This window comes from Urocitellus parryii, chromosome 6 (genome assembly GCF_045843805.1).
Source record: "Urocitellus parryii isolate mUroPar1 chromosome 6, mUroPar1.hap1, whole genome shotgun sequence".
Classification (NCBI taxonomy): domain Eukaryota; kingdom Metazoa; phylum Chordata; class Mammalia; order Rodentia; family Sciuridae; genus Urocitellus; species Urocitellus parryii.
The window spans coordinates 143,062,654-143,079,633 of NC_135536.1; the positions used below are offsets into that span (position 1 = coordinate 143,062,654).

Genomic DNA, 16,980 nt, shown 5'->3' on the forward strand with positions numbered 1-16,980 from the left:
CGAGAGCAAGTGGAGAAACCCACAGCAACATTTGCTGAACAGGAGCCCCTTTTTTTCCCCGCTACCCTTTCGCGCGACCTTTCCCCCACTCCATCGTCTGGTCCTCGACGCCCCTCGGGCCGCGTGGCGTCGGGTGGAAACTTTACTTTCCTCTTCTAAATACTTCACTTTCCTTAGAAGGAAATAAACCCTCAGCTTGGAGATATTGAGAGGGGACCTCCTTCCTGATCTTGGCTGACAAAGGTTTGCTGCACGGCTATGGCAGTGTCAATGTTTCCTTGGCCCTAGTCACTATTCCTGAGCCACACCCTGGACCTGGGACACCAGGAAATGGGCCAGACCTGGAGTGGGGTACCGCAAGGTCTCACCGTGCAAGGAGACCCACCACCTCTACTCTCGGAGTGCTGATACCTTACCAAAGTAGTATGTGGAGAAGACAAACCCCTCGTGTTCCACAGTTCCTGATGCCCACCTGTTAGCCGGCCTGCCCCCCTCACCTGGAACCTGGACCTTTGCAATTCCCCTGGGGCCCAAAAGGAAGGGGCTTGACCTTGCTGTGTCCACACACCCCTCCCAAGCACTAGCGCCCTCGTCTTTGTCCTACACATGGTTTTCAAAACCTCCTTATCTGTAGACTATATCTTCATACTAATGCATACTTAATTGGTCGGTCTTGACTGTCCTTATAAAACAATTTAATTAGGGTGCTTTCCTGCTTTGGAGAGCAAAGAAAAAAAATCTGCCCAATGCTTATTGTATTTAGCACCAATACAGGCAGAAAATGTAGCACAAGTTTTTGGTTGAAAGAGCACCTCTGTGTCCATTGAAGGGCGTTGATCCGAAAAGACAGAAAGGACAAGTAAAATCGATTTGAAGCGACCCTCTCTGTCCCTTTCACACCATTCAGAAACTCCATTCCTTCTAAGACAAAGACCAGTGCCTTGGGAATTCTCAGGGGAAAAGAAGACTCCAGTCCCACAAGCCTAGGGCTCTATTTAAAAATTCTTCAATATTCCACTTTAAACCTGGACTCGGTGCTGTGCTCCCTGCATGCTAGTTTCACAGACACCCCCTCTGAAGAGCTAGTCAGGCTAACAATCTTGATTCCCCAACCGGCTTGGCCTTCTGACCAGCCCTGCCAGCCTTTTAGGGTTAGTGGAGGCTTCACCTTTGACCCCCCCCCCCACCAAGACTAGAGTGGCCACCAGTGCTACAACTCTGGCCAAAGTTAAAGCAAAATGACAACAAAAAATATCACTCCTAAACCTAGGGAAACCAGTTCTGCTTCAGCAGCCTGACCTACCGTACCCAATAGCCACCTCCATACCCATTTTTTTTCCTCCTTCTTCATTTGCAGTGACCTGACCTAACCACCTCTGAAGGAGAGAACTTTAAGTTGTCAGGGATGCATCTCTAGGTTGCGGTGAGTTGCCTGGTCTAATTGTTCTTCCATTAGGAAACCGGAATGCCAGATTATCCCACAGGCACCCAGGCTGGGGAAGGCAGTCATCGATCAGACCTGGCAAAAAAAAAAAAAAAAAAAAAAAAAAAAAAAAAAAAAAGGAGGGGGGAGAGGGGGGAGAAGAAAGAAGAGTGCAGAAGAGGGAAGAGGCCCCGACTGTGATCACCTTCACCTGCCCTGGGCCGGGCCTCAGGTTCGAAGATCCTGCGACCTTCAACTAGGGTTGAAGGGGGCAGGACAAAAGGGAGGGGGCACCCCTGAGTTACACAAGTGGCCTCCTTCTAGTAAGAGAACGAGTTCACCACCTCCCCAGAGGGACCTCACCATCCATCCACTCAGTATAACTGATGAGACAAACCGCAAGGAAAAAACTTCTGTAGCCCATATTTATGGTATTAATGAATAGTTTTAAAAAGATTTACACTTCTTATGATCAATATTCTGAGTTATTTCCCTCAAAGTATATAATTACAGTGTCTTCAGAGTTTTCATCATTGTTTGAGGTGGCAAAACCATTTGTAATTTTCATTAGCCAGTAAACATGTAATTAACATTCAGCACTGTGTTTAACTTAATTCCTGTTTAAGACAAGGACAAGAAGCAGCCCAAGAGCGTTAGTTCCATTTGTCAAGTCTGACATACATCTTACCATAACAGTTTCCTAAAATAAAAGATCCGTGTTTCCCCATTATTCTTCTCTTAAAACAAAACAAAACAAAAAAATCCATTAGTTAAAACTGTATTAAACAGCAAGAGGCAGCATAGTTTATTCTAAATTTTTGCTAGTTATTGTATTCCTGGTTCCTTTATTCATCTTGGGGAGTGATGAAGGGAGGGGTGAATTAAGCATTCATTATATGAAGGCATGAAATGGGGAACCCCTCCCCCCCAAAAGAAATCATTTCCTCTTCAGGAAAGTTCTAGAATGGGCACCAGAAAGGGGAGGGAGGCACTGATCCACAGGGGAGAGGGAAAAATCACTTGGGGGGACTTGAGTTAGAAGTAGAAAATGAGGATTCCAGCAGATTCCTAGGAAAATATTGCCCTCCTGTTTCAAGTTCTATCTTTGATCCAGGGTGAGAGGAGCCTGTCTGCCAGTCTCCGAGGCTGCTGCTTTTTCCCCCTCCTCTCCCACCTCTATTTTTTTCCCAACTTGCTTTAGGATTAGCCTCCATCCCTCTCGACCCCAAACAGTGGAATTTGGCTGTGCCTCCGGTCATCTTGCTTTGCAATATCGCCTAGAGTTGTTGGCGGTTTTCTGTTAAGACTGAGCCGTTTGCTCCAGCCTCCGACTAAACTCATTAAGTTGGGAGATTTTTTTCAATTGGACGGGTGTTTTTAAAGTCTCGTCTTTCCAGCCCCAAACAAGGTGTAACAACGCACTCTTCCTTCTAAGGAATGAGATGAGAGACAAGGATCACTCCAGACATCTCCTACCTACGGTTTGGGGTTTTTTTTCTTAAAGGCGAGGCTTGCATTCCTCAGCAGTTATGTACAAAGCTCCCTGAAACCTTGTCTCTCTAAAGTTAGTGTGCAGGGTTTTCCAAGGCTGAGAGCGCCTAATACATGGGGAAGCACTTCCTTGAGGTGGAAGATCTCTCCCTTCACCTTTCCTCTTTTTCCCTGCAGGCTAGTGCCTACTTTTTATCAGTTTGCACAATCGCTTAGATAAACACCGAGGAGGAGATTCTCTTTAATTATCAAAGACACATCTTTTCAGGGGGCCAACAAAGCGTTTATTTCACCCGCCAAACTAAAGGAGAGTTATTCCAGTTTAGAAGGAAGATGCAAGCGGTTTGGGACCTTGAACAAGGCAAATATGGTTTTGGTATGTTTACTTACAGTATTTTTTTTCCTCTTTCTCTCCTTTCTCACTTTTCTCCTTGTGCTGTGTGGGGTTGGGGATGACTTGGGGCTTTTCAGAAAATCGGTTTGCTAATGTGTGTGAAATGCCTAGGACTGTGGTTTAAGGGGTTTGGGGAAGGGGGAACAGAGTCAATTCAGTGCATTGCCATATTTTATTACATGTGTGTGGTAGAAGTGATGGAAGGAGAAGAGGGGGAAAATACAATTGCAAAGCTGCCAAAATATGATTAAACCAAAGCATAAAGACTGCGGTGCCTTCCATCTCCTTGTCCTGTCTTCTCAAACTCATTTCCTTCTATAGAGCAAACTGAAAACCAGTCCTATGAGCCTGGTTTTCCAAGCAGCAGACGACTCGGTTTTCTATCAAAGGAGCTGCTAGGCTCGCACTAAGTATCAGAATTTACTGTTCGATTTGCTTCTGCGCTTCATTTTGCAACCTTGTGCTACTGACAGCCAGGCAGGCAGGGAAGGAGGGAGGAAAACCCTGCCGGTCGCCCTCGGCCGCGGTTCGGGAAGGCTAGCGCTCGGTTAAGCTAGGAGGAGAATCGCAAGGAGAAGGGTACTCACCATCGGGCGGGGTGGTGGAGCTGGCGTGCGGATTTCAGGCAAACGTTTACCTTTTTGCTGTCTATTGCAACCGCGCTGGGCTGACTTAAGAAGCAATTCTGTGCTCTTGTCCAAAACGTTCACAGAATGGTTCCTCATTTTTAAAAAGGCAGCGAGAGAGACGACAGAGACAGAGAAAGAAAAAGAGAGAGAGAGAGAGGAGGGGGTGAGGGGGACGCACATAAACCCAGTTCAAAAAAAAAATCATCACCTCTTCACCAGTGACTCTGGAAATGCAGAGGCGGCGACATCCGAGTACAGCCCAACCAAGCCAGAGCCAATTAATTTTAAATCCTGAAGAATTATTCAGATTAAAATGTACAGAAGTTTCATTCTCCTATGCCTACGTGAGCCCAAAGTCGTTTCCCTTTAAGAGCTCCTTTTCTTTTAAAGTTGAATTTTAGGCAGAGAGGACTCTTACACTAGGGGGCAGACAGATACTGTACTTGCTCCAATCTTAAGCAATTTTTTCCCTCCCAGCATATGCTCTGATTTAGCACTGTAAATTTTTCAGAGGACCCAACTCTGACAGCCCCTGGTGATTTTCAAAGTACCACAAGCCAGTGGTTAAAAATTGCATTGACTTGGAAGTTCAGAGGGACACAATGGAAGCCCCTTTCCCTATTCATGGAGCTCCAGTGTGGTGGAAGAGAAAAACACACACGGACTAGATTGGGGGAAAGGAGGAATTCAATGAATCCTGGTGGACGGAACTGGTTTCTACTGAGTTCAGAGTTAAACTCCGAATGTGCTGGGGTCTGTATTCATATTGTGATTTAATCTGTAAAGAATTACAGACCATTCGGTCACTTTCTGCAAGAAAATCATATGCCTGGATGTTTGGGTTCCCCCCACCCCATATTAAGACAAATGTTTTTTCCAACTTTCACCAGCCAAATTAAAGCTTGCCATTCCTCTCATTAAAATAAATTTACATTTGCAATAAAAGTCTAGGCTGGGTTTTTAAAAGATAATAACAATATATTGATATTTATCTTTTAATCTGAGAACTTTATGATCTTAGAGTTAAGGCAAATAAGCATCTCTGAAGAAGACATTTTAAAATTTCCACATCCTTTTTCTTCTTAGCCGGCTATCTCTTCTTCCATGCAATAAAATTAACTACAATTCATATGATTATCCCCGCTTCTAACCAGCATTGCCATAACTAAAGGAGTCCTAAAATACAGAGTGAAACTCCTTTGACTTCATGGTAGCCCTGTGTTCGTACATGTAACAGGCTCCAATCCTTCAGGAGAGATAGTTGGGAAATTCTTCATTTTCAATACAAGGCCATCAGAGTCTTCAAATCCCACCCCCCCCCAAAAAAATCTCCAAATGAAGATTTTTCTTCCTCAAAATCATCATCTCATATGTTTATAAAAAGTGATCTTGCTATGGAAGTGTCCACACTCAAGAGACAAGATTAAAATATCCCTATAATCAATTATTCTCATCTTCTATTAAATTGAGATGGGAATACACATTAGATTTCATATCTCAACCCCAGCCCCACTATATGACTGAGCTTGCCCCTAAACTTCTGATATTATAGCATTAGGCAATTCCTCAAATCATAGAGTTGAAAGGGGGAAAAAAAAACCCAAACCTTTCCCTCTGAAATGATTTCTTTTCCATATCTCTTATGCTCTTTAGGAGAAAGTTATATTGTGTCTCTAATCAGCCTGAAATTTTCAGCCTAGTTTCACTCTGTGGCAGTCTTATTACATACCATGTTTATGATAGTTCAGTGTCCATTATAAATTGGTATTTCTTAAATATTTAATTAATGTCAGCACCTGAAACCTTAGTGAAATATGTTATTTCAGCGAAGAAAGACAAGGCTAAGAGGTTTTCAAGGTTGTAGTTTAAAGGGAATTTTTGATTCTCTGAAAACCAGCTCCTTTCTGTTCACATCTGCACTTAATCCTTACCTACATATGTAAAATACACTGAAACAAAGTGTAATCTAAACATGTCAATTACATGTATGGTTTATTTTTTAAAATATTTTCAGAATTTTTTGAGCTATCAAGGATGCTTTTCCGGAGTCATCAATTTACTCTTTATGGCATTCATTATTCCCTGGAGCTTAGCATCTTTTGTGCAAAATATTGTAATTGTTCATAAACCTGTTTGGCTTACAAGTTTACAGTTTTTCTTTGTGCAAAGTGTCTGATGGAAACATAATTTTCTTGTATAAATGTGGATTAATCACAATTCATTGACTGGTCATAATCAAACAGCAAGATTACTGCAATAGAGTATGTGATCTGAGGTAGTGTTTCCACATGTTTGATGTTTAAAACCAAACACCCTGGAATTCAAAAACACAACACTGTCAATGATTTTAGCACATTGAGTAAAAAGGCATAGGCTATGAAGTTGTTCTTTTTTGTAGTAATTCTCTTGAAGTAGAATATGGCTTGTATGTGGTTCTTGTGAGTTGTACTGCTATTTCCAATTTGGGGAAGAATTTCTGGGTGTGTTTTAATGACTATAAGAATGCTTAAAAGGAACCTGAAGAACAATGACGTTCGTACCCAACTGTTCTATAACCTAGAAGCATAGTCTCGGAAGTCTTTGTCTGTATACATTGACAAATGTGTATCTGATACATGTGCGCTTACATGTGTGTACAGAGGGTGTGCACAGGGAAGGTTGAGCGGATGCCTCCGCCTGTCCATCAGCGGGCAGAATGGTCTTTTCCCTCTTACCACGACTGGGTGTGTGGCAGGATGTTGGCTTGTGAGCTAGCTAAAATCAACGAGAGAAAATAAAGTTGAGTGAAATTTATTTTAATTGCGTCATGACAATAAGATGAACTCTACTTCTGCTTCTTAGCATCGGAGATGTTTTATTTGAGCAATTAAAATGTCAGGCCATAAACCTGTGAAATGTTAACTCTACAAGGAGGAGACGGACATTGAATGCCCCCCCCAAAAAAAAATAAACAAACAAAAATGAGCTATCAACCGAGCAAATGATCAGAGTTGATTAAGAGAAGGGGTTACCATCACCCGGATTTGACCAAATATTTCGTTTGGAAAATGACTGCAAGCTCAATTTGTGGCACCTTCCCATCTCCTCTCCCTGCCCCTCTACAATGAAACCAGGGAACTTTTCCCTTTTCTTTGGCATCGTGGGCACCAAGATGCGCGGAGAGTTCCGGGCCATGCGCAAGCGGCGGATTTTGTGGCATTGCCAAGTTGAGCGAGGCAAGTCCTCTATTCCATCCAAAGCTTCTCGTGGAGCCTTTAAGAGGCGTTGTGTGTGCGCGCCGCGCTTCTCTCCCCTCCCGGGTGGAAACCTGGGGTTCGAGGTGCGGGGAGAGCGGGGGCCGCGCTCCCAGGGCCAGCGCGGGCCCATCCCCCGCTCGGCGGCAGGGGCGGCGCGGCCACCCGGTCCCCGCCCCCCTTCATCCCCCGCGCTCCTCGCGCAGCGATCCGGACACCGCTCGCGCTAGGACCGGGCTGCGCCCACGGCCGCCATGGCGGGGCCGCTGCGCTCCGGCCAATGACGGCGAGGGGGCGGCGCGCGCGCGCCTGGCCAGGCCAACCCCGGCTGCTGCCTTATAAGGCGCGCCGTCGCCATGGCAACGTGCGCTAAGTTGCAGCAGTCGTGTCAAAGTTCACTATATAGAGAGCTCAGTGAGCTGATCGCGGAGAAGCCACTTCTGCCAGCCCCGGCGCCTATAAATCGCATTCCCTCCCGCGCCCCCCTTTTTAGCATATTTGATCACTTTGATTCTCTGTTCTTTTCTCTCCGCGGTGTGTGTGTGCGTGCGCGCGTGTGTTTTCTTCTCCTCCTCCTCCTCTCCCCGAGTTGCCTCCTTTCTCCGGTTGCCGTACTGCCTTTTTTTCCCCTCTTTCATTCTTTCTCTCGGTCTTTTTCTCCCCCCTCTGCGCACGAAGGATGTGCTTCTAGGTGGTGATCTGCCCTCCTTTCTCTCTTTTATCATTTCTCCCCCGCCGCCGGCGAGTTGACTCTTTCCCTATGTGTGTGAGGCGGCGGCGGCAGCAGCAGCAGCAGCGGCTCCGGCGGCGGCAGCAGCGGCAGCAGCGACTTCACCGGCGGCGGCGGCGCTAGACGCGGCGGCTCCGGGCCCGACCCGGCGGCTTCGGCGGCGGCTCCGGCGGCGGCGGCGGCCCGGGCGGCCCGCAGGGAGCAGAGAGCGGCCTCCACCAAGCAACTGAGAGCAGCGGCCACCGGAGCAAGCGAGGCGCGCGCCGGGCGCCCGGGGCAGGCGGCGGCGGCGGCGGCCCAGCGCCAGGACGACGCCGCGCAGCGCCCGACGCGGACCACTTTCATGCTGATTCCCCCGGACCCGGGCAGTGCTCTGGCCACTCAGCGGGCCGCCGGCCTCCGCCCCGGCCTGCCTGGCTCCCTGGGCGCGCCCGCGCCCGGCGCCTCCGCTCTCCTAGTCCTCCAGATTTCGATGGCTTTCCTGAATGGCTGACTGTGGGCTGCCCTGGACTTGGCCCCCGGACAGTCGCCTCTCCTCCTCCTCCTCCTCTTCCTCCTCCTCCTCCTCCTCCTCCTCCTCCTCCTCCTCCTCCTCCTCCTCCCTCTCTTCCTCCTCCTTCTCCTCCTCCTCCTTCTCCTCCTCCTCCTCCTCCTCCTCCTCCAACTCCTCGGCTGCACACCAGATCTGAGAGCGAGTGAGTGAACGAGAGAGGGAGGGAGAGAGTGAGAGCGAGCGAGATCTTTGGAGAGATTTTTTTTTTTTTTTTGCCTTCTACTTCTGTCTTGAAGCCAGACAATCGACTTGCAGCTCTCCCTCCCCTCCCTCTCTCTCCACGTTCTGCTCCCACTCGCTCTCTCCTGTACCCTTCCCCTCCCCTCCCGACGGAAACCCCCCGAAACCAACAAAGCTGAGCCGAGGGAAACAAACAAAACAAACACACCGGGCCAGACAAGCAATCGACAAAACTTTGCAAAAGCAAAAACAAAAAAGGAAAAACTAACCAACCTCAATCAACTAGCCCTGAGCCACCCGGGGCGCCCTCCCGCGCCCTCTCGCACCCTCGCACACACAAAAGGCGGCGCGCCGGAGCCCGAGACCCGGGAGCCGCCGCCACCCCGCCGCCGCCCGCAGCCAGGGGAGCAGGAAGTCCGGACTCGGCCCCCATAGATATGGCAATGGTAGTCAGCACGTGGCGCGACCCCCAGGACGAGGTGCCCGGCTCCCAGGGCAGCCAGGCCTCGCAGGCGCCTCCCGTGCCCGGCCCGCCGCCTGGCGCCCCGCACACGCCACAGACGCCTGGCCAAGGGGGCCCGGCCAGCACACCGGCTCAGACAGCGGCTGGCGGCCAGGGCGGCCCTGGCGGCCCGGGCGGCGACAAACAGCAACAGCAGCAGCACATTGAGTGCGTGGTGTGCGGGGACAAGTCGAGCGGCAAGCACTACGGCCAGTTCACGTGCGAGGGCTGCAAGAGCTTCTTCAAGCGCAGCGTGCGGAGGAACCTGAGCTACACGTGCCGCGCCAACCGGAACTGTCCCATCGACCAGCACCACCGCAACCAGTGCCAGTACTGCCGCCTCAAAAAGTGCCTCAAAGTGGGCATGAGACGGGAAGGTATCGGCCTCTCATTTCTTCCCCCTTCACTCGGGGTCCCGGGGCCCTGGGTGCGTTTGACTAGCCTGCTCTGGGTAAGGACACAGAAGCCCCAAGCTCTTCTCTTCATATTGCAGTCGAAAGGGGTTTTATAACTAGAAGCGAGTCCTGCACTGGAACCTATACCCCTAAATCCGCATGCTTTGGCAGACTGATTTCCTTCTTTCTCTTCGCGCTGTTTTCATTTCCTTTGCATTGATTGCGAGTTCATTCGAGTTCACCCTTCTACAAGGGATGGGTTGTTGTTTGTTGTTTTAAAAGCCTGGTCTCTCCCTCTTTTCCTCTTTCTGTGTCCCCTTGTTTTTCCTGCATGTTCAACATATGTCCCTCCTCCCCACTCCTCTCCCTAGCCCCCACCCTCTCTAAAAAAAATCTGAGATTGTACTTTTGTACAGGAGGTTCAAATTACAAATGGCAATTTTATGCACTTCGCCGTATTAACGCTGCTGCCTGGGCAGAGCTCATGTGACCCTCCGTGGATTAACGTTCTGCTAAAAAAAAAAAAAAGCTGTTTTCCTTTTTCCTTTCACTTTTGAAATGAGGAGAGCTCTATAGGGAGTAGGAAAGGGTGGTCGAGGGACCTTAGGCGGCTGCTTTCGCTCTGCGCGAGTTGGGTCTTTGTGATATAAAATTCGCCAAGCGCCGCGAGCAGTGCTCTACCAATGGCGCGCTCCGTGCGGGGCGCGGGCTCCGGGTTGGGGCGAGCCAACGCCGGGGTTTCTTTGTGTTTCTGCGAGAGCGACTCTCCCGGTCCGGAGTCGGATAACAGCCGGAGCCCGAGCCTCGCCGCCTTTCCCAGGCCCTCACGGGCCCTGCCCGGGCTCCGCCGGCGCCCGCAGCCAGCTCCCTGCCTCTCTCCGGCTTCCTCTTGCCGTAGTCGGCCTCTCTTCCCGACCTCTCCCTCCGTGTCTTTCTCCGTGTACACTGATTAGGCAAACGCCAGACCTCGACAATCTGCTCGTCTGTTACCGGGCTTCCCCGCCGGGCTGGGGCTGGGGCTGGGGCTGCAAGGTTTGTGGAGAGTGGATCCGGGGTGGCCACAGGCCGTCTGGGGGTAAAAACCCTTGTGTCTTTTGCAAAAGCGTCTCACCCTCCCCCTAGACTCGCCCCTCCCGCTCCCTCTCCTCCAATCAATAAGAAATATCAGCTGTTTAGCAGTAAAGAAGAAAGATGCCCCCGGAATGCTACATCCCGCCCACAGCGCCAGGGACCCCAGGCAAAGTGGCCAATTCTGGGTACTAGGCAGATCCGCCGGAGCGGGCCTGGGATGCAAGTGTGCAACTCTGACCTTTAGGGCTTCCCTGGGTGATGATTTGAGAGGAGTGTTGCCAGGGCCCAACGACTCCCAGGATTGTGGCAGGCCTGCCTGGTTCTTTCATTGCTAGGGATCTGGGGCACTTGGGGGTCGGGTTGGGGCAGATCCTGCCGGGTTACCCAGGCTGATAATTAACTGTGGAGTATCTCCTTTCCTCCCCGCAGCGGTGCAGAGGGGCAGGATGCCGCCCACCCAGCCGACCCACGGGCAGTTCGCACTGACCAACGGGGACCCCCTCAACTGCCACTCGTACCTGTCCGGATATATTTCTCTGCTGCTGCGCGCTGAGCCCTATCCCACGTCGCGCTTCGGCAGCCAGTGCATGCAGCCTAACAACATCATGGGCATCGAGAACATTTGCGAACTGGCCGCGCGGATGCTCTTCAGCGCCGTCGAGTGGGCCCGGAACATCCCCTTCTTCCCTGACCTGCAGATCACGGACCAGGTGGCCCTGCTTCGCCTCACCTGGAGCGAGCTGTTCGTGTTGAATGCAGCGCAGTGCTCCATGCCCCTCCACGTAGCCCCGCTTCTGGCCGCTGCTGGCCTGCACGCTTCACCCATGTCTGCTGACCGGGTGGTCGCCTTTATGGACCACATACGGATCTTCCAAGAGCAAGTGGAGAAGCTCAAGGCACTGCACGTCGATTCTGCCGAGTACAGCTGCCTCAAGGCCATAGTCCTGTTCACCTCAGGTAGGAAGAAGCCCTGTCCTCTCATGCCCAGAAAGTCCTAGTGCAGAATTCTGGCCTAGAGAACTTGGGAGTTACCAGGGCAAGCCCACCCTCCCCCCTCAAAAGGTCAAACTGTGGAATGTAACTTTGTATAGCTTTTGAGCACCACCAGACCTGGCCTGGCTAGAGAAGAAGGGTTGCATACAGGATGCTTCAGATACAGTGTCCCCAAATGGGCTATAGGGTAGCCTTTCAGGCCTATTCCCCTCCTGCAGTGACCAGACTAGAATGCACTCCCTCCTTTTCCTCCCTGAGCTAAGGCCTTCTGGGCTAGTTGGCCCTCAGGGAATCTCCTGAATCCCTGGCTTTCTCTAGCACCCTAGCTGGGCCTCTAGGAGATGCCCCTGGGCACTGGATCAGAGATGGCATCATCCTGTAGGAGAAAGTTTGCCCCTGCAGGGGAGAAGTTTGCCTGCTAACTCAGTAGGAGTTTGAGCTTCAGGCAAATTCAACCTGAGGGCAGCAATTTTCAAAAATCATTTTCATTAAAATAATGCAGACTGCCAGGAGAAGAGAAGAGCTGTCATTAGGGGCAAGAAGAGGAAAGGGACCATCACAACTCCAGAATGTCTTCAGGGGGTTGAAGTATCTGGCCTCTTGTTTCCCCCCACCTAGGCAAACACTTAAGGCAATTTCAAACAATCCCAAGTATATGCCAACTTAAGCTGGATATAAATGTTACTGGTGGTATAAAACCATCATTGACTGCATTATGAAATATAATTAGTTTGCATGTAGTTTAACCTGTGTGAGTAATAGATCTGATATTAATTAACTCTTGAGGCCAAATGATTTTTGAAAGTGCCTGACTTTCCATTTCTGGCCACACCTGAGCCTTTTGGCTGCCTCCAGGCTGAGTTCAGCATAGCCCAGGTGGGTGGAAATTACCCCCTCCCTTCACATTCTTGTACTAAGTTGTCAGCTGATCCCTTTGTCATGGCTGAGAGGGGAAAAGGGTTCCGGACTAAGAATAACAACATTTGGACATTTGCAGGACTTGGAACCTCATCACCAACTACAGTTTTTTAAGCTTGTAATTTGGGAACTAGAAAAGATGTATAGTTAGTGTGGCAAAGAGAGAGAGAAATCCTTATTGTTTCAAATTCTGGGAGAACCAAGTCATTAGCAGAATCTATTGCAAGTTCTCCAGCCTCAACCCTCTTTTATACATTACTGCCTTTCACATAAAGTCTCCCCTGACAGCCACCCCAAATCCTGCCTTTGGAAGTCCTTAGGTAATCAATTAGAGGGCAGCATCTGGGCAGGGAACTGCTGAATTCAGAAGCTAGGATCTGGTTTATTTTTTCTCAGAAGCCTGTCAGATTAAGAACATTTACCTAATGCAAATGTCCAGGTAGGATAGTCCCCTGACCCAGGGCCACCTTCACCCCCTTTCTACAACCTGACACCCATCCCATAGTCTCAGAAGGTGGGAATAGTTATTAATTTCTTGGTATCATTGTTAGTTCTTTGCCTTACTCTTGGTCTTTCAAGGGAAGAAATGCCTGATACTGTCGTAACAGTTTAATTTATTACTATTTGCAAAATGTGGAGGCCTGTGTGGAGAATGCAAATTGCCTCACAAAGAGATAAAGGTTCCTGTTATCTGATTCAGAGGGAGACACACAGTACTGATGTAGTGCGGAGAGAAGGAGTCCTAGACAAACAGCTTTTAATTTCTGACCACAGACACCTAGGCATTCTGTGGACATGCAGAGTAGTAGACACATTTGAGGAGGCTGCATGTGTTATGGTTCTAGTGGTAGAGATGGTGGCTGCTGTTTTCCAATATCTATTTTAATGATTCACAATATGCATGTGTTAACCCCAGTCTTGTCTGGGGAGCCCCAAAAGGTCAGGTCACAACCTGAACTGCCTTCACCAAGAAGCCTCTCATTTCAAAGGCACTTATTGTATTTTCACGTATCAGAAAAAGAAAAGTGTTTTCCTGGAGATAACAGGGAGGGGGTGCTTCTTGGAGGGACCTGGATTTTTTTTTTTTTTAAATAAAGGGGGTGGGGGAAAAGGGAGAGAGAAGAAAAGGGGGAAAAGAAACAGCTCAAATGAACAGAGAGATCACAGTTTGCATGGCTGCCCTTCAATAGACTAAACTGACAAGATCAGTTTTAAAGGGCCACTTAAATCAGTTTCAAAGACTGGAGAAAAATGAGTCGCCCTCTTTGGGGAGAATCTGAGGCTGGGTTGTGGACGCCATTACTTGAGGCTGGGCCAGGTTGTTGCCCCACTACCACTACTATATAATTATAAGCCAAACTATTATTTACAGAGGAAGAGGGGGAGGAGCGCTGGTAGTTTGGGTTTTGTCTGTTTTTCTGTCTGTGAATTGACTGGGTCCCGATATACCCAATGCATTTTGCTTGGGCCTTCCAGTAACCCAGCCTGAGGTCTTAGTCAGTGAAAGACATATAGTACACTAAGGTATGTTTTATTTTAAAGCAAACACTCTAAGACCATCTCATGCTTTCTCCTCACTCCCTTCACACATACATATACTCACCTACCCCCCAAATTTTCAGAGTATAGACATTTGCTCCAACTCCTATAGGGGCAGCTTGACATAGCACTATACACACATCTCATGTGACCCATTTCAAACCTCTTAATCTGATGACTGAATTCCTCTTCTTCTTCTTCTTCTTCTTTTTTTTTTTTTTTTTTTTTTTTAACTTTCTTCCAGATGCCTGTGGTCTCTCTGATGTAGCCCATGTGGAAAGTTTGCAGGAAAAGTCCCAGTGTGCTTTGGAAGAATATGTTAGGAGCCAGTACCCCAACCAGCCAACGCGATTTGGAAAGCTTTTGCTTCGCCTCCCTTCCCTCCGCACGGTCTCCTCCTCAGTCATAGAGCAATTGTTTTTCGTCCGTTTGGTAGGTAAAACCCCCATCGAAACCCTCATCCGGGATATGTTACTGTCCGGCAGCAGTTTTAACTGGCCGTATATGGCAATTCAATAAATAAATAAATCAAAATAAGAAGGGGGAGTGAAACAGTGAAAGAAAAGGCAAAAGACTGGTTTGTTTGCTTAATTTCCTTCTGTTAAGAAAGGATATAAAAGGATGTTACAAGTTTGCTAAAAGAAGAGAGGGGAAGAATTTAATGGACTGTGAATTTCAAAAAAAAAAAAAAAAGACTGTCAAATGAACTTTTACAGAATGCATTAAAAAAAAAAACTCCTGTGTTGGTCAGAACAACTTGCTACTTATCATTTTTGTATAAAAAGGAAATTAGTCTTTTTCTTTTTTGGTAAAATTTTGAAAAAATATTGCTAAAAGTGCATTTAAGGAGATTGGGAGAAAATTAGCAGAATGGAGAAAGTCTTTTTTTTTTTCCAAATTATTAATTGTCCTGTGTCTATGTACCTCTAGCTGTTCTTTTTTGTACTTTTCTGGTTCCAAACCAGTTTATTCTGTGGTTCTATAATAAGTTTTGATATAATCTTGGCTTCTTAAAAACTGTGTATCATTAAAATATATGTTCTGCAAGAATTAAAACTGAGTCCATGAAAATATCATAGGAAGACATAAAACTTTAAAGGCAACTTAAAGATGGAAACGCACTTACAAGTGGTGACCAAAAATTTTAGATGAAGTTGAGCACTCTAATTAGAGAACTGGAGGAACCACATACAACATTTAACTTCCCCTACCTTCCCCCCCCCCAAAAAAAAAGACACCAAGACAAACCTAGGTTTTTAAAAATATTTTAAGAAAGAGAATGAACTGTGGAATTTATTGGCAGCCAAGGAATGTGTCCAAGACACATGCTGAGGTTTTGAATAAAAAGTGAACTTTTGTAATTTGAATTGGGTCCCCGCTTAGTTCTTGAATTGTTATGAAAATCCTATATCTGTTTGTATATTTGCAAGCCCTTTGTATTATAATTGTTGATATTTTCCCTTTTTAAAAAATACCATTGAAATCAGCATGACAAAATAACACTGTTGGCACTTATAGGTAACGTGATTGATTCAGTATCTTAGAGTTTACAGTTTGTGTTTTAAAAAAACTGAAGGTTTTTTTTTAAGTGCAACATTTCTGTATACTGTAAAAGTTATAATAACTGAACTGTTTGGTCGAGTCTTTGTGTGTTATATTCCAAGGAAAATTGAAAGTATTCAGAAATTAAAATATTATTTGATATCTGAAACCTGTTTGGCTGTCCCCACTCACTGTCTTTCCATCGAGCAGAGCCCCTGTGAGCTTTTGCTGAGCGGGCTGGGGTCTTCATTTGTTTACTCCCCTCAGTTAGTTTACTCAAAGGTGGACTAGTGTATTTGCCTGTTTAATTTGGGTGTGGGGGGGAGCTAAAGTTAATGGTTTATATATGGTTTAGGAAGTGCCACACTGATATAGTAAGCCACCTCCATTCACCTAATCCTCCTTTTAATTAAAAATGGATTTTCCAGGAAAAAAAAAAAGGCCCTTATATTTGTCACACTTAAGTGCCTGCTTAGGGAAGGTATTGTGAAAAGTATTAGAAATCTTGAGATCAGTATCTATTTTATGATCAGAAAAAATACTCTTTTGTACATTTCTGACAGTTACGCAAAAGATCGTTCAAGCAAGCTAATCACAGCATTGTAAATAGAGGGCAGTTGTTTGCAATGGGTTTTTGCTTAAGTAAGTGTCATTTTTTAAATATTCTGTGGTTCTCATCTAGCGTGGTTGTTGAGAGGATTTCAAAATCAGTGGTATAGTTTATAGTGCTGAAGCGTCTGTTTTAAATGTATATATGATAACTTGCAATTGGGCTGCCTCTCCCCTCCCCCTTTACCTTCAGTCTGTGAGAGCATGACCAGAGGTCAAGGGAATCTTTTCCAGTGGGTTATGTACATAAAAACACATCGACATTTGGACATTTCAGATTGTGTAGATACAATCTGTACTGCTCTTGGAATCCTTTGTCTTTAGAAGCCAAATTAAGAAAAAGAAGAGAAAGAAAGAAGGAAGAAAACTTTACAGGATGTGCTGATTTGGAAGTAGTAACTATTTGTTTCAGCCCCCGCCCCCTTCTCTTTTCCTGGTTTGGAAAAAGCTTAGTGTTGGGAGTTTGCGATTTGTTCTTATTTAGACTTTCCAAATTGCCCTTCTTCAATATATTTTACCATGCTGTGGTTTAATCTTAAAATTGGGGGTGGGGGCTGGTGAAGGAGGTTAAAGAAAAGATCATTTTGTAAAGTCTATTAAACTTTGATACTCAGTTCTAGTCAATACATGCAGACCAGAAAAATCTGTCTGATTTGTGCATTTGAGCAGAGTTCTCCATCAGACCCTCATGTCCTTTCTATATGTATGTGTGTGTGTATATATATATATATATATATATATATATATATACACATATACATATATATGTATGTATTCT

The 16,980-nt window shown here is 47.0% G+C and overlaps 1 protein-coding gene across 3 annotated transcripts; it reads left to right on the plus strand.

The window, feature by feature from the left end:
* Positions 1-8,177: 8,177 nt before the first annotated feature.
* Positions 8,178-15,265, plus strand: Nr2f2 (nuclear receptor subfamily 2 group F member 2). Of its 3 annotated transcripts, none has more exons than XM_026394044.2 (3): positions 8,178-9,512; positions 11,031-11,558; positions 14,296-15,265. In XM_026394044.2, exons 1-3 carry the CDS (start codon positions 9,071-9,073, stop codon positions 14,568-14,570), a joined length of 1,245 nt encoding a protein of 414 aa, XP_026249829.1. In that variant the 5' UTR covers positions 8,178-9,070; the 3' UTR covers positions 14,571-15,265. The 3 variants fall into 3 exon arrangements, with proteins under 3 accessions (XP_026249829.1, XP_026249831.1, XP_026249832.1); XM_026394046.2 differs by having other exon boundaries at positions 9,501-9,586; XM_026394047.2 differs by lacking the exon at positions 8,178-9,512 and adding an exon at positions 10,339-10,562.
* The last annotated feature ends 1,715 nt before the right edge of the window (positions 15,266-16,980 follow it).